The 17,621-nt window shown below is 37.8% G+C and overlaps 1 protein-coding gene across 1 annotated transcript in view; it reads left to right on the top strand.

Moving 5' to 3' along the window:
• The first annotated feature begins 270 nt into the window (after positions 1–270).
• LOC140321608 (uncharacterized) overlaps positions 271–17,621 on the top strand; it is a 38,116-nt gene continuing 20,765 nt past the window's right edge. Inside the window, exons 1-4 of the mRNA XM_072398350.1 lie at positions 271–640; positions 10,484–10,825; positions 14,165–14,209; positions 16,953–17,093. Of these exons, the coding sequence (XP_072254451.1) occupies positions 538–640; positions 10,484–10,825; positions 14,165–14,209; positions 16,953–17,093 (631 nt within the window). The 5' untranslated portion in view covers positions 271–537. The remainder of the gene's footprint in view (positions 641–10,483; positions 10,826–14,164; positions 14,210–16,952; positions 17,094–17,621) is intronic.

A 17,621-nucleotide genomic window follows, 5' to 3' on the forward strand; every position in this document is an offset into this window, starting at 1 on the left:
AACCCTTCTCGGTCAGAAGGTACCCTTCTATTTTCCTATTCTTTATTAAAGAGGAACTTGCCAGAACCTATCCTGGGGGTCTGCATTGGAAACAATTACCCGTATTACAATAATAATAATAAAGCTCCCAGCAACCATTAACATTTCTCTTTAAAAGCACACAAATGACAGGTGGTAGTTTATGTCTGCGACACAACAAATCAGAAACTTCTTCCTCTACGAGAAAAGGAAGCAGTGCGAGTGATGAATATCTAGATAAAACCAATGAATCACTATACACCCGAGCTGAGTGTGATCAGCCAGATGAAAGGAGGCGACTTGACTTGCTCACTGTTTAGAGGGCAGCGAAAGTGAGAAATACATTTTCTGCAGACCACATTTTGATCATCATCCACGTATAAGATGAACTGACGGCCCTCATGGTAAAAGAGCAGCTTCTTCTTTGCTCCTTCCTGTTTTTCTCCTTGTAAGACTAAGATTTTGTTGTGGAAAGACGATGAAACATTACAGCACTACCGGATACATCATCAAAACAATATGAGCATGGACGTGTCATCTCCAGCCTGGTCTCCTGGGTGGAAGGGCCTTTCTCTGATGAATATGGTGTTTGCGGTGATGTTGTTGGCTCTTCCAGCACCAGGTAAGGTCGTAGCCTTGACAGAACTTAATTATTTGCATCCTAAGAGAGCAGCATTGAATAACATGGTGCTTTAAAACAAACAAAATGAATAACACAGTGCTTCTAGGTGGAAACTGAATCATTACCCATCTTCTTGTTGATTGTGTGCGTATTGTGCATCGTAATCTGACATTTAATAACTGGCGTTGATAGGTTTAATACAGCTGTGGCAGCTAACTGGCACAATACTGTATGTATACCAGAGTTATGGCGGGTCAGATGTTACCTGGGCCCACAATTGGGGGTTGATCTATGAGGATTCAGCTCAAGTGCTCCTAATTCGGAACAAGTAAGTACACTGAACAAGACCTTATGAATATTAATTGCTAGTGCAATATAAGGACAAACCCAACAATTGTCTAGGACAGGGGTGCCCAACACATGGATAGCAATATACCGGTAGATCGCAAAGGCAACGTGAGTTGATCACAGAGTCCTGCCTTTCAACTTCAAACTTTACCGTGCACAGGAGTTATTAAGTCCAAATACCATTCCACCATGACCGATGATCATTTGGAAGTCTGTTTGAGGCTGGCTACCAGCAAATACTGTCCGGACTATGCAACTTTGGCTGATTCCATTCAGTTTAAGACGTTATCAGAGTAAGGTAATGGCCAAAACTGTACAGAATTGTATTGTGCCATACATGTTCATGCTGTTATGCAAGGTAAACAATATATATTTTAAATATAAAGTATACTCGGTGTTAAATAAATATATGTTTATCATTTTTACTGTTGGTAGTTCATTTTGACTCTGTCATTTTAAAAGTAGCTGACGAGCCAAAAATGTGTGGGCACCCCTGGTCTAGAGCCCTCCACAGCCCCATATGAAGAAATAAAAGGGTTTAGACTAATGTATTTTAACCAGGGTTCCTTCCAGAGGTTGCTAGATGTTCCTTGAGCAATGAGCAGTCTGTGCCTCCCAGGTCAGTTACCACACCAATGATCTTTTTGGGTATCTGTAAGGATTTTTCTCATGGCCAGCAATGTAAGAGGAATTCTTCCCAATGACCACTGAGCTAATATACTGTGAGCTGTGGATAATAATGGAGTAATTGTAGCAGGGGGTTACCTTTTTATTAACTGTCAAAAGTTTTCAATCTTGGTTTTCTGGATCATCCATACTCTCCCAGAAGTTCTTTTGCAGTCCTGGAAAGTTTTGATAAATCGAGTATTATGTTTCAGACCAGCCATGGACACCAGATAGCAGCTGCTAACTCCATCCAAGCCAGAACCGTAATGCATTATTGGACAATCATTTTAGCTGGGGATACATGAATACATGCTAAACTAAACTCTTAGATGCACTTTGATGGCAGGGACAACAATGATTAGCTAGAAAAAAGCATTCCGAACAGCCCAATTTTTACCCCAGGATAGGCAATCTGGGCTAATATGCAGGGGCTGCCAAATAATCACGAACCTTCAGATGTTATTCATTCTGACTGTTGGGTGACTAACGGCACAGTCGTTTTATGCCTTCAAGGGCTGGTAATAGTATATGGACCATCCTATAATGCAACATACATTACATGTATTAACATAGGCTCTATTAAACAGGGAATCGGATATTCCCTCAATCATTCCCTCCTAGCAATCTTCCACGTCCACCTGTTTCAATGGTAATTGACTCCCACCAATTCAAACATCCATTATATTTTCTGGTATTATGCACAGTATAGAATCACTTACAGGAGGGATTTACCATAGTTATAAACATAAAAAACTGCATGATGTATTTTGGGGCTTTTAAAATGAATTTCATTGCAACTGCTAAAATATCCCCATCATTCGAGGCCTGGGGTGTGGGGGCATCAATATAGTGCAAGAACTTTTTTCTCTAAAATATTAGGGGAATTCCACCATTGTGCTGAAATGCATTGGAATTGTTGTTTTAAAGGCGCAATTGGCTATAAATGAATAAATGAGTCCAGATGGTTGGGGACACCTGTTCTTGTTGCAAGATAACAGTCACCTATTATTTAAACTTTTTTTATAGACAGAAAACAGTAAAAATATTTAATTCCATTCATTTCTTTTAACTTTATTTTCACTCTGTGATCCTGTATGTAACACCTTCCATGTCCTTCACTCCATTCCTATAGAGGAACAGTTGTAACCCAAGGACAAGAAGTATGTCAGACTTTAGATCATCTTTGTTATCTGATATCATAGCATGAGATTTCAGTGTAACAGATGAGAATATGTCACAAAAATGCACTAAAAATACAAATAAATGAAATTAATAATGTGGGGTGATATTCCCTGAGGGCAATACAGGAAGCCACTTATTCCCATAAATAAAACACTGAGCATGGGCAGACAGGGTGACAATGCAGGAGATAGAGAATGAGCTTACATTACATTGCCAATCTCAGCAAGGATCTGGAAGATTCCCCCGATATGTAGAATAGTTTCCTAGATATAAACAAGGAAACCAATTGCCACCTAAATAATTAAGTCAGTAAATTGGGGTTTACTGACATTCATAAGTTCATAAGACATTCATAAGGCTTGCATAAGTTTTAGAAAGCTGAAAAAAGTGCATTCCAGGAGTTGTAAAATTATTTAGGTTTTACATTTTTTTAATTCTTTTTGTTCTGTACTAACTTATACAGGCCCATTTCTATAATATTCAAATACGATATTTTTAAAAGAAGTCAGTAAAATGTTTTCCTGCTGCACATATGACCGCATACAACTCCAACCTTCAGAAATTATCTACTATTGCCCTCTGAGAAACCAGGAATGTCGGTTACCTAGGTATGTCATAGAGATTGACAAAATTGTCTTTACTACTCACTGCCGCTCCCATTCATTCTCTATAGATAAGCTTCTGCTAGCGCTCAATGGCACGAGTACATGGTAATCACCCTGCACCCTAATGGTCAGTGTGAACATAGCCTTAGCTTAGTGAATGAGATGACTTCAGCCTTCCAATTATGTACAAGTTAAAAAACATGTTTACATTTCCTTGCACATGATTGGTTGTTCTTTGCAAATTGACTTTTCATTGCATTCACTATGCTAAAGAAAAAAAACGTTGCAAGGTGATAATTCACATTGCTTAGTGCATTGCTTATATTCCTTTTGTTACAAAACTTTACTTAAGCCTCATACAGGTGTCTGATCCTTGTTGCTGGAAACGATCTTCTGTGATTGCTTCCAGAGATAGATGAATGAGCATTGTACACACCGAGCCATTCTGTTTAATGGACAGGAAAGGGGGAGGAGAAACAGGGAGCATCCATAGGAGCGTAAGACAGTCATTCCCAATCGACCCGCCATTATGGATTATTGAACGACATTGGAGGACCACTGTGCACATGTCAGATCCAATGCGAGCATGACTATTTGTCTTGGTGACAATCATCTGACATTTGTACATACAGTAGTTAAAGTTTCTATTCTTCTGTACTCCATTGAGTCACTCAACAACAATCGTGCCGGACTTTTCAAAAATACTGTAAACGTTACATAAGATTGTGGGAAATTTTTTCAGCTGTTTCAGTGTTTTTTTGTTTTTTATTGATGTTGGGTGTAGTTTAAACATAACGAGAGCAGTTCAAGGAAGGGGAATTCAGGGGAAATAACTGATAAAAACCTGCGATTTTATATAATACCTTTGTTTTTTCATTTTGTCAAAGTATAAATAGGGGCACAGTAAATAAAATAAAAAAAATCATATATATCTAAACATATATCTTAGTTTGTAATCTTTTGTTTGCATAATTGATCATTTTAGATTAAATAAAGACCAAACAGCTTGAATAATAAAAAAAATACATTTTCAGCAATAGGGATGAGAAAAGTGATTTTTGATGAAACTGATTCAAGCATAAAAGTACTTAAAATATTCAGTTACTCAGAATTTTTTTCTTTTTTTACTGTGTATTTCATTGTTATAGTCAACTGTTTTATTACATTTTTTCATTACCTTTTTTTACATTTCATTATGAAAATGTAAAATAATGAAGCTAGGTGACATCTGGTAGTATGGCCTGGGCATAGCCGTATGAGTACGCGCTCCTGGGGAGCTCCTGCCACCTCCTTGCCAAACTTCTCACCTGGATACCCATGTACCAGAGTTTTAATGTATTTCAAGTATATCAAGTGTTTGCACAATTGGTGGGACCCCTCGTGTCATATTTTGCAATAATATGCTGCTTTAGCCATCATTACCTGAATCATTACCTGAATGGGTCATTCCCAATGGACTGACCTTACAGGCCACGTGATGCTACACTTTTTTTTGCATGACCTTCATACTTTCTCTCTCATTGTGGCAGCATTCTCTCTATGTATGCTAAACTTGTTCCATGGCCTGGCCCTCAAAGTATGGCCTTGTTGAGGTTTACAAATTACTGGGACCAACTGGAGGCCTTGTAGATACATACCGATCTTAAAGTCCCAATTGCCAGACTTATATTTGGCGCATATTAGCAGAATACTGCTCTTGGTTCTTTTGGTACAGAATGTTGTCAGTGTTGAAACTCTTGGGGCTTCTTTTTAAAGAACACCTGACGGTTAAGTTGAACTATTTCCCCTGCTTTCACTGTTGTTAAGTGTTGTAAATTACATACAGGACTTTAAGCCTAATTGGTTCACATTGGTCAGAGTTTACTTAAATCTAAGGCAGAAGTTGCTTACTTAAATCTACAACAAACAAACAACTGGATGAATCCATCACAGAATATTCACCTGTTAGTTCACTACTATTGGAGCCTGACGTATCATTTTCCAGTCTGTCCTGTTTCTCATTGACTGGGCCCTGGCCAACCTGGCATAGTCACAGACACTAAAGATCGACTGATACAACATTAGACTCCTCACAGGGACTCAGAAGGGAGTCTACCCTTTTATCTAGGTCTTCCTTTTTCCAGACATTTGCTGAATACTCTTCACTTTTACTCATAATTGTATACTTCCATTTTCTGTTCCACTGGTTCTTTGGCACAAAGTCAGCTCCCAAGAAACATGTGTTGCCCAGTGTTGGTAGTATGGAGGAACCTTAGTAATCGCTACAGAGCCTTGACCCCAAGCTTACTTTGGGATAATTTGGGACTAGGACTGCAATTGCAGTCCTAGTGTCCAGCATCAATGTCTAATCCCTTGAATGCTCTTGGATTGAATCAACAAACATTCCCAGAATGGAAAGCCTCCTAGATTTTTAATCTAGGACTACAGTCCTAGATGGTCAAAATCACAGCTATAAGTAAGTGGATTGACTCAATGGGCCTGATTTGTTAAAGCTCTCCAAGGCTGTCCTGTGAAGCTGGGTGATCCAGCAAGCCTGGAATAGATTTTTTAAAAGTCATTTACTATTTGTTAGAAAATGTTTTCAATAATGCTGGACCAGATCCGTTCCAGGTTTGCTGGATCACCCAGTTTCAATGATGAAAGTGTATCCTCTCCAGCCTTGGAAAGCTTTAATAAACCAGACCCCGTATGTCCATTTATCTATTAGGCGATGTCCATTAAGATCACATAGCTGTGATTAGACAATGTACACTATTCAATGTTGTCTATTTACCATTCTTTTTGCTGGAGGAACCATCACACATTGTTAATCATTTCCAACTAAACATAATACGTTTTATTGTGCCATGTGATTTTACAAATATTATTTCACGTTTTGAAGATTTCACTAGCCATAATGTTGACTTATCCAGAGATTCAGGGTGGTGTCACGTCACTGTAAATATGATGTCTCTAACATCTGTATTCTCACCGATAGCATGTTGTCACTCTCTGCAAACTTCTCTTATTATTGCAGCACAACATTATGTGGTTAGAAAATTGCCCACATAACGAGAAACAAGTTGTAAAGTGGGTCAAATACAATGTGTGAAACATACAGGAAGAATTTAATTCAAAAAAGGGAGTACTGTAGGTTAATGTTCACACAATTTGTATGGGGGTGTTAACCTCAAAATCCCACAATTGTCTGTACAGATTGTCCAGAATAATCTCAAAGGTTTTCAGGTTATTTTACATTTATTTTGGCTTTGTCCTGTAGTCAGTTTTTACTGAGCAATTTAGTATGTTTGTTACAATATGAAGTGTGTTTGACCCATTGAGTGGCCATAGCTTATTAAGGCCTGGTACATACATCACTGGTATGGAAAGAATGCATGTGCTATTATTATGAGCCAAGCACAGTGGAACATCACAAACTGGGCTGATAGCGCGGCACCTTGTTATTAATTGTTTGTATTAATTTCTTCATGTGCATAAAATTTCTTGTTCTACCACGCTGTCTCAGTGAAGATATTACAGCTGTGTGCAGCATCCTAATCAGAATGGGAATCAGATGCAAAATTACTGTTTTTGTATCTTCCAACGTCTGACTCATAAAGAGGAACAGTTAAAAGAATGGATAATGCACAACTTGTTGTCTGCAGTATTTAAACATGGGCATGCCTCAATGACTATTTAGTGTGGTTTTAAAGGGAACAGTAAAAATGTATATGCTGACATTGCTAGACATACACTGAAATTGCCCGACAAGTTTGTTACAGTTCTTGAAAGACAGTGTTCATGACAGACCCACCCCAAGTGAAGACCTCGGTAACAGACCCCTCAGTTCAGATCTTAGTGATAGACCTCTCAGTGACAGGCCCCAAGTGTAGAGCTCAGTGACAGAGATTCAGTGCGGAACTCAGTAACATTTCCCCATTACATACCTCAGTAACAGATCCCAAAGGTAGACCTCAATGACTGACCCCTAGTGCAGACCTCAGTAATAGACCCCCAGTACAGACCTCAGTAATAGACCCCAAGTACAGACCTCAGTAAAAGATCGTCAAGGTAGAACTTAATGACAGACCCCTAGTGCAGACCTCATTAACAGACTCCCAGTACAGACCTGAGTAAAAGACCCAAAGGCAGACCTCAGCGATAGACCCCTAGTGCAGACCCCAGAGCTTCAGTTCGGAACTCAGTAACAGTCCCGCAGTACATACCTCAATAAAAGACCCAAAGGGAGACCTCAACAACAGACCCTAGTGCAGACCCCAGTAACAGACCCCTGGTACAGACCTGAGTAAAGGACCCCAAGGCAAACCTCAGCGATAGACCCCTAGTGCAGACCCCAACAATAGACCCCACTAAAACACAACACACTAAAAACAGACGCTAAGAGCAGACTTTTAGAGATCAATGGAAAACACTTATCTTTCTCTGAAGTCTCTGGCCTACACTATTACTCTCCCCCTTTGAATCCCCTCTACTGGCATCAAGTGGAATCTCTTGGGCAGGTGGTAATTTTGCCCATAGACTGCGAGTAGCAGTTGAGCACAGGATCCAATGTTCCTCTGCTTCGCTGTGGAATAATGTCTGGATTCACAGGGCACCAGGATAATTTTGTAAACCCAATCTGAAATAGCCAGGAGCTGGGGGTAGGGGATTCAATATAACGAGAATAGTTTAAAGCTCTGTTATGCTTCTCAATTTACCAGTTCTCAGTTTCTTCCTAATACTTTTGAATAGAGGTTATTTCTGGATGATAAGGTAATTTTCCAAACTTCTGTTTTTATGCAGAAAGGTTATTAAAATCTATTTCGATTTGGTTTATGTTCCCCCTAGGGTCAAAAATCCCCTCTTTGTGAAAGTGCAACAAGTCAGTCAGTAAACAAGTAGTATATGTGAAGCAGTATGGCCGAGAATTCCCAAAAGCTTGAAAAGAACACATTAAAAATGCAATAGACAATAATAATACGTGGACACTGAGAGTATCAAATGTTTGTGTTTTGAGGCTTTAGATGTTGGAGATTATGTTTTGTGTTTTCTGTGTTTTGTGTTTTCTGGATGTTTCATCTGTCATCATTTTAATCCAACCAGACAACATTTTTCAAGTCTTCAAACCATTTGGTGTGTGCCTAGAATTTCTTATTATTAAAGCAATGTTTGCCTGTAACGAAGAATTAGGAAGATGCTTACCCAATCATATCAGTATTGTTCAAATATAGTTAAAGTGCTTTAATTTTAACTTTTTGAAATTCCAACATACCTATCTACTGACTTCTGCTACCATATTCCACTTTTTATTTTAATTACAGTGTCTACAAGGTATCATTCACCCTAAGTGTTTATTTATTAAACTCATTCTTTGCAAAGTAGCCACTACTCTATCCACCTATTTCTTATAATGTCAGTGCCTACAAAGTTTCTTGTATAAAACGTCTGCTGCTCTGATTTAGTTTTGTATGGCATTCCAAACAGTTGTCTCTATAAAAATGTCAAAACACGAACAAACATGAAAATAGAACTGAACTTTATTGGATTTGGTATACTGAAACTTGTTAAATATGTTTCCTAATTAATTATGGTAATAGTGTGCATTCACTGTATACCAATATTCTGATCTTATAAACATATCAAAAATATACAAGAACCTCAAAATCCAATAAATGTGTGACAGCTTTTTTGGGAGGTCCAGTACATAGAATTGCAGGAAATGTAACCTGTTGTAATATGGTGGGGAAGGGCAAAATTGTAAATGGTGAGCTTGTAGGATGAGTTCATTGGATCTCTTCTACTGGCAACAAAGTAAAGTGGAAATATAGACTTACCTCTAGGTTAGCTCTCCAGTAGCACTAATAGTTCTGAAGTTCCCATCCGATATCCATCATGGCTTCCATATTCCCTTTACTCAGCACCACATATTCCTTCTTTGTTCATTTGATGGCCACCAATAATGCAACTCTTGGCCAAGCATATACATTGTTTAAGCGCCTTGCTTTATTAGCAGCATGTTACAAATGCAAGAAATGGGCTTGGAATGTACTCTGTAATACAAATGCATCACAGGCATTGTACACTAAAAAATGCTAAGACCAAAAGAAGAGTTTTGGTACAAAAAGGGTCTATTTCAATGTTTTTACCCAAGATTCACCCACCTTTTAAGCAATGTGTAAATCAATTTTATTTTTTTCCTTTTAAAGTTTACATGTTTTTGTTATTTTTCTATCTATCTTTTTTTTATCTAATATTTGCTTTATAATATATATCCTTAACATAACAAAGGATTCCCAGAGCACAACTGAATTTCTAGTAATTAAAACATCAGATGGAGCTGCATAGAATGTTGGGAAGGGGTCACACCTCTAAATACCTCTGAATGATTTACTTGATATGGCATGTATGCTGTTAATTTTCGCTTAGTGAATACGTTGATCCGGACTTCAACCAATAAATCATTTGCAAGCAAAACTCATGTTTATTTTTACAGCCCATTGAATGTAACTGGCTATTCTTTGTACAGGTAATTTTCACTTTATTTGAAAGATTAAATTAAAGTAAATTCGCCTTTGCAGAGTGATTATTTATTTGTCAAGGGAGAAGCTTGAACTCTTTATATCAGCCCCGTCCTGTATACATTTCATCCTACTTAACTCTTTGCAATAGTCTATTAGGGGAAGAATGAGAGAGCTTGAGGGTAACATTTTTTTTATTTAAACCCCATGAACTTCCATACTTTACAATCAATACATAAAGTACACAGATAAAGACATTTGCAGAAAGTCTTCTTGTAGTTCACTAAAATAGGAATATTTCCAGGTTGACAAGCAAATAGAGTTGTAATAAGAGGTGAGCAATGGCTTATATTCTCATGATAGCTAGTATGGTTCTGGAGTTTAGCAGATAACCAGTGTCTAACCAACAGTTCAGAAAACACGCATCTTCCAAAAGCATTCCTTTGTAGAAACTGAAACCAGAATCCCAGGATTTCATGTCAAATTCTAACCACTATGCCAACACACTGAAGAATCATTAGTAATCCATGTTTCTCTCTTCACAGGACTCGTTTCATCTTGTACCCCATCAATAAATATTAAAAGAAATTCAAAGTCCAGTGGGACCCAAGGCCAACCAGTCTCCTTGAGATGTCCAGTTTGTCTCTGCTCCGAGGAATGGCCTAATGTAACCTGGTGCAAAGTAGATGAAGGACCAAATAACCAATGTAACCCTGTAAAACTGGATCATCAAATCATCTCTGGATGGGAAGACAAGAAGGAAAATAAGGGAGTTTATGTTTTAAAGTTTTCTTCTGTACAGATAAATGACACTGGATTTTATAAATGTTTAGCAGCCTTTAAGGAACAGCAAATAGTAGGGAGTGTGATACAATTCACCGTATCTGGTAAGTCTGTACTATTAAGAATAAAAATAATTGATAAAGGATATCTTCTTTTGCCTAATTGATTATGTTGAAATGTTGTTATCCTTGAAGTCTACAGGTGACTGGTAATGGCAACAAAATATTACTCCCCAATGAATATCAATCAATATCCACAATTATTGGATGATAATACTATTAATAAGTGGTTTGCCTTTGTTTTACTTCTTGTGAGTTCCAACATATCCATCCATAGGACCTGATTTAATAAAGCTCTCCAAGACTGGACAGGATAGACTATCATGGGGGAACCTGGGGGATCCAGCAAACCTGGTATAGATTTGGTCCAGGATTGAGAATATTTGTCAACTAACAGCAAATGAGTTTAAAGAAATCTTTCACACGGGTACTGCAATGGCAGTCTATCTTCTCCGGACTTAGAGAGCTTTGATAAATCAGGTCCATTGACTTCCACTCAACCATTATTATAATTATTATTATTATAATTTTTTAATAATAAACAAGATTTATATAGCGCTAACATATTACGCAGAGCTGTCAATTTAATAGAGGTTGCAAATGACAAATACAGAAAGTGACACAGAAAGAGGAGAGGACGCTGCCCCGACTAGCTTACAATCTAGTAGGTGGGGGAATTAGCACACAATAGGAGGGGAGATATGTAGTGGTGGGAAGTAGTTTCAAAAGACGGTTTCAAAAGACATAAGAAGACGGGTAGGCAAGTTTGAAAAAATGGGTTTTGAGTGCTCTTCTAAATGAGCAAAAAGTAGGAGCAAGGTGAATAGGACGAGGAAGACCATTCCAGAGAGTCGGGGCAGCTCTAGAAAAGTCTTTTAGCCTTGCCTGTGATGAGGTTATGAGTGAGGAAGTCATTAGCAGGTTTTTGGAGGAGCGGAGAGAGCAGCTAGGGGAGTATTTTTTTACTAGGTCAGAAATTGTGGGACAATAACTGTGGAACCATTCACCTTTTTTTTTTAAAATCACAATGTCTACAAAATCTTCACTACCCCTACCTGTTTATTTCATAAGGCCTTGGGGTCTACAAAGTCACTGCACCCCCCTGGTTGGGGTACAACTAGACTCTTGCCCCTAGGAGGACGATGGGGCCTATCAAATTTTAGCACAATGTCCTGCAGTAAAATTCACAGCTCCACTATGGTGACTCCAAAACATAAAAATTTTCTTCCCAGGAAAGGAATAAATTAATCACTTCACCCATTCACAAGTTTCATGACAATAATTGTGAATACAGAATCCTCGTCATGGTAGATTCTTGGTTAAGCATACAGGCATTTGTTGTCACATTGACCTCTCTATTATCCCTATTGTCTTCTCTTACCCTCTTACTTAGAAGGCAGTTTGGTCAAATTTTTTTTTTTGCCCTGGATAATGACACAAAGTAGCCCCATATCCAGGGAACCAATCAATGAACGTATACAGATAATTATGCAATAGAAGTCACAAAAAGGATATGTACAAGACTGTAGATAAAGTTTCACTATGAGCTCATCTTCCTCATAAGAACTGATGATTAACCAGTGTGGTAATGAATTCTGCTTGTCGGTGCAAGATAAGAGAAGGATCGCTATTTCATTGTTATGCCTTAGACATGGTGATAATAATGAGTAGACTATTCACATCCTTCTGCTGCCAAGGGGGCTTGCACGCTACTACCCAATCAGAAGTTTATGCATGTGCCATTTTTGGTGTCTTATGGGTGCAATAAAAGTAGAACTACATTTTCTTTACATTAGATTCCATTAAGGAACTCTTCCCCTCACTTCCCCTTCCTGAGACAGGAAGTGCATTCCACCCAAATTTCTAAGGTGGGGACATCTTGTAACAAAAATAATGTATGCAAAGGACATGCCCCTGCCATGCCCCCAGTTAAGAAAAAAACTACGGAAAATATTTGAAAAATTTGATTGAATAAACCCACAATTTCCCCAATTTTTGTTTTTTACTTCATACTGAATTTTTTTGAACAACAACTGCAACAATTCAGAATTTGGAATAAAAAGGTTTAATGTAACACTTTTAGTAGGTAATTATATTTTTATTAAAAGAGGTCTACACAGGCCAAAAGGTAGGACAACTTATAAGGAAAGAATGGCAGATGGATTTGGTTCCAAAAGAGAACAATTACTACAAACTAGAAACAGGAGCTATGGAAGCGAGAAGAAATCTACTACTACTGTAATAGTAGCTGAAATTAAAGATATTGTGGTCATTGATGAGAGCGTGACAGTCTTGCATAAAACCTGAGAACATTACTAATATAAAGATAGGAAGTTTAACTTCACTGAACCACAACATGAATAACAAAGCTCAAAGTGTGATCTTTTTTTAGGATTTCTCACAATTTTTACACATTTAATGAATCATTACCAGTTTGTTCACACAAGAAAACATATTACAAAGAAATCATTACTGCAGATAAGTAGGAAAGACGAATAAAAGCATTACCATGGATCTTCAGGAATCATACATTTATGACATGAAGTCTAAGACATTGAACAAGGATTGGCTGGTAGGTCTGGATGAGTATCCCTAAATATTTTTTGATCAATGTTGCAGGTTGTCAGCCAAACTGAACAATCTAGACAAAGATACAAGGAGATAAAAGAGAGAGTAGGTCTTCCTACACGTTGTTGGTCTCTAGATAGACACTCCATTTGGTCACTTTCATTTTATATATACTCTTGAAATTCTCAGTTGAGTTAAAGTGGAAATAAACCTTGTGTGTACCCAGCTGCCCATATTCCTTTGTGGGCCATCTTGGTTGGCCAGGTCAGAATGATGTAACTTAATTTCAAGTTCACTCAACCCCCGCAATCCCATGGGAAACTGGGATGTTGACAACATAGGAAGCGATCAGGTAGGTGAATATGTTTTATGCAGAAGGGACAATACCTGTCCCTTGACAACCTAAAAATTGGATCAAGGATATTTAAGGATTTCCATCTTGGCATACCAGCTGTCCTTGTTGAACCTCTTGGACATTATACTAATTTGGTGATATAGATAGTAATTTTTGGACACCCCTAATATTGCTTTATTCTGCCTTTTCTACAGTTTTGAATTAATAATTTACTGTAAAAGCAAAGTATGTTTTTAGGATTCATTAACCCAAGTCAATGATAGGGCTTTTCAAAAAAAGATCACACTTGGGTAAGTATTACTTTATGAATGCAGATAGTGTTTCAATTTAGAGCCCAAAATACTAGAGCTAACCACATCCTATGATAGCAAAGCAACTACTAAAGCATAGAAATCGTACCTGCTTTCCTCCAAGAGCTTTTCTGCATTCTCCTTTTAATTCTAATATTGTTTCCTTCCTAGATACAGCAATGGCTACAACTACACCAATGGATATGCTGACTTCCAGTAAGTGCTAATTGTTATCAATAAGCTTTTTAAGAGTGGTCTACCTTCTATTATAGCAACACTTGCAGATTCATTTAAGCGCTCACCTGTGCTCACCCACCTCCCTAAATTTCATTAAAGGTTACAGGCTTTTATAACCTAGGTTCACAACCTTTCTAAAGGATATGATCCACCAATTCAAACACAGAACCTTATTGGCAAAAGTACTCATTTTACAATTCTGGGGGTTACTTCTTCTGGTAGGGTACAAACTGGCTCCATCCATGTTTTTAGCCTAAGGGTTTTATTGAACTGTTTAAAGAGTGCAGGATGTCAGTAATGGGTAGCCCATGAGCTGGAGGGAGAAGGGGGACACACACCAAACCCCACAAATCCTCGCTTTTCTCATTCTGTAGTTGGGATTCTGTTTCCCAGTCCATCTTCATAGATATTTTGATTCCAGCTTGGATAAGGCAGCTCCTTCTCTTGACAATCTTAAAAATTAAAGCACTCGTAGGAGTCTGCCTTCTCCCAGGAAGTCTAGCTCAATGATCCTAGGGCCTCATATTACACATGAACCCTGGAGTGGACCAGGCCGCATGTACCAGGTAAGCCAGGCCCCACTGAATTATAGCTCAGGTCCCCCCTTCTCTTCCATATCTCCAAATATTTATCCATTTGTCAGGACTTGCCTCAATGGGTGCAAACACCAGTGATTGGGCAAGGATATAAATAACTACCCCCCTCACCCCTGACTGGCTCCCTCTCCACAATATACCAGGGAACATTCTCAGCAACAGTAGAAGGCAAGCAATCATCAGATTAGGAAATTTGCAAAAATACTCCAATATACCAGTCCCAAAATTCTGCACCATAATAAACACAAACCAGGGACAACCTCTCTATAAAGATGCCCAAGACAGATTTTTGAACTTACTACTACATTTCCAACTTCTCTGGGATCTCAGTGTGGGCTTTCTTGCAATGTATTTATTTGCATCTGCTATGCATTGTTTCACAGGAATTATGGGCAAGTAGAGTAGGAAATACATTGATAGCAGGACAACTGATAAAAAAAAAACTTGTATGGAGAAAAAAGAATAGTCAACCACTTCCCTTTTTGCTCCCTGAATGTCCTCACTAACTTTTTCTTGGCTTTCCTATGGGCTGCTTCATTACAGTGCATTGTGGTAATGCGATCAGTGCAATTCTTGTTGGTGTGGTGTGATGCCATTTTTTTTAAATAACACTGCAACCCACCTCTACAATGCACCTGGGGTGCAATGCATTGCCAAATATGCCACTGGTGTTAATTTCAGCTTAAATGATTGGGCTGCCTAAAGCTGAATATACCATCTACTATAATTTTTATTTCATCTTTGCCCATAGAGTTATGCCACATTTATTCCAAAATAATGTCATTTGTGCAAAAAAAAAAAAAAAAATACAACTCCCATTTTCTGTACAGTAGTCCCAACCCCAGCACACTAGAATTGGTAGGCTAAATACATAGGAAAAAGCAATTTAATGCTTAAGAAACAGGGATTTTTTTACGGACAACTTACAATTTATTACTTATTTACATTATTTATTTACAATAAAAAAATGTACCAATCACAAAAATGCTTGTTGTTTGCCGATTTCTTACATATCAATGAATAAACCATGGTCGCTCCGTAAATATTTGTTAAACATACATCCAAAGTTCTTCATAAAACCAATCTCAACCAGGCACTAGGCCACTTAAGCTAAAGGTGTTTCGCAGTTTACATCTCTGCTTTCTCGAGAGGGAAATAGGAGCTAAAATATATCAAACCATTCCTGGCAACTCGAAATCATTAGAAACATGTTGAAAGTACTTTTTACAAAACTGCTTTAACAAACAAACAGATATCATAGATTAACGAAAAAATCAGCAAACTACAAGTGTTTTTGTGATCGTTACATTTTCTGTTTTATTGTAGAAAAAAAAATAATTTATATCCTAAATTGTCCTGAAAAGATTTTTGTTTCCTAAGCATTAAATTGAATATGTTTTGTTCACAATTCATATGTCTTGTAGAATCACCCGGGTCTGTTTGCTTAGCTGTAGGAATCTTATCTACTACTTTCCAAACATCAGAATAACTTTCTGTGGTCTGACTGTGGAACACTTTTGGTTGGGTAGGGTCTATGAGAAAGTGAAACCAAGACAGTTTAATCACCTCGGGTATTTGTTTAGACATCTATAACGAGCTGTAGGATTTGTGTAGCAAATCTATTAAAGCAAAGGCTTTAGTTCCAATTGAATCCATGTATGCAAACATGCAACATAGTGCTACTCTCCACAGTGACTTTGCTTCTCACCTATGGGGACTGCTTATAAAAAATGGCGGCATGTGAAAATTTGTGCCGGAAAAGCATGGCATAGCCCAAGGTTATTGGTTCAATCTTTCCTGATAATTTCCAATGATGGTAGAACTAATGACCAAGAGGGAAAATCGAAGACTAGTGGGAGGTTTATGAATGGGTTTCTATATGTCATGGTCTATTTACAGTGAAACGCTATATCCTTCAAGATGAGGAACATTTTTGATTATGAAAAGGTTCAAGAATAGATTGGAAGAATCTATATGCAAAGTACATGCCTAAAATTTCATCGTAATATGGATTTGGTTGGTACTGAGAAAAGGGAGCCACAACCCAGAAGCAGATGCTAAGCCCTTGATTATGCACAAAAATTGCACAATTTTGGAAATATTTTAATTTATCTTTTTCTATTTAGGTAATACAAACTCAACAGTATTGAACATTCAAGTGCTAAAACAATTCAAAATCTTCATGTATGTCATGGTCTCGGTTGGAGGAGTCTGCTTCATGATTATAATTATCAGTGTACTTGTTTTTTGTTACCGAAAAAGACAAAGTAAGTTATTGTATAAGCTCTCCCATGGTGAAAGGTCGGGGTACCGAGAATGATATGATTCACTAAACAGAAACAAATAATTTGTTAATGTGTTAAAAAAAAAAATTTTAATTACATTAAAGGGGATCAAAAACTCCAAAAAGCAACTTGGGCCTATGGGTCTCATTGGTCTAAAATATAACCATCTTGCTATATTTGTTAAAATAGATAAGCTTCCAGTTACCTTGTTACCTAATAATCGATATCCAGTCCTGAGTCATTTACTGTCCAGGCTCTGATGTAGAAATGGCTAGTGCTCATAGCAGTAAGTGGCTTTTAAGTGCCTTAGGGACTAGTTTTTTTAGAGTCAATGGTGAGTCATCCATTGGTGTCATCACTGTGAATAAGCGGAAAGCCTAGATAACTGTTTTTCAACCCTAATAACAAAGGGAAATGCTTGAGAAAACCCCTTCTATAATTACTATATTCACGGATCACAGTATATCAATGTGGTGGTCAGTGGGAAGAATGTCTCTTACTTTTATGGCC

This window comes from Pyxicephalus adspersus, chromosome 1 (genome assembly GCF_032062135.1).
Source record: "Pyxicephalus adspersus chromosome 1, UCB_Pads_2.0, whole genome shotgun sequence".
NCBI lineage: Eukaryota > Metazoa > Chordata > Amphibia > Anura > Pyxicephalidae > Pyxicephalus > Pyxicephalus adspersus.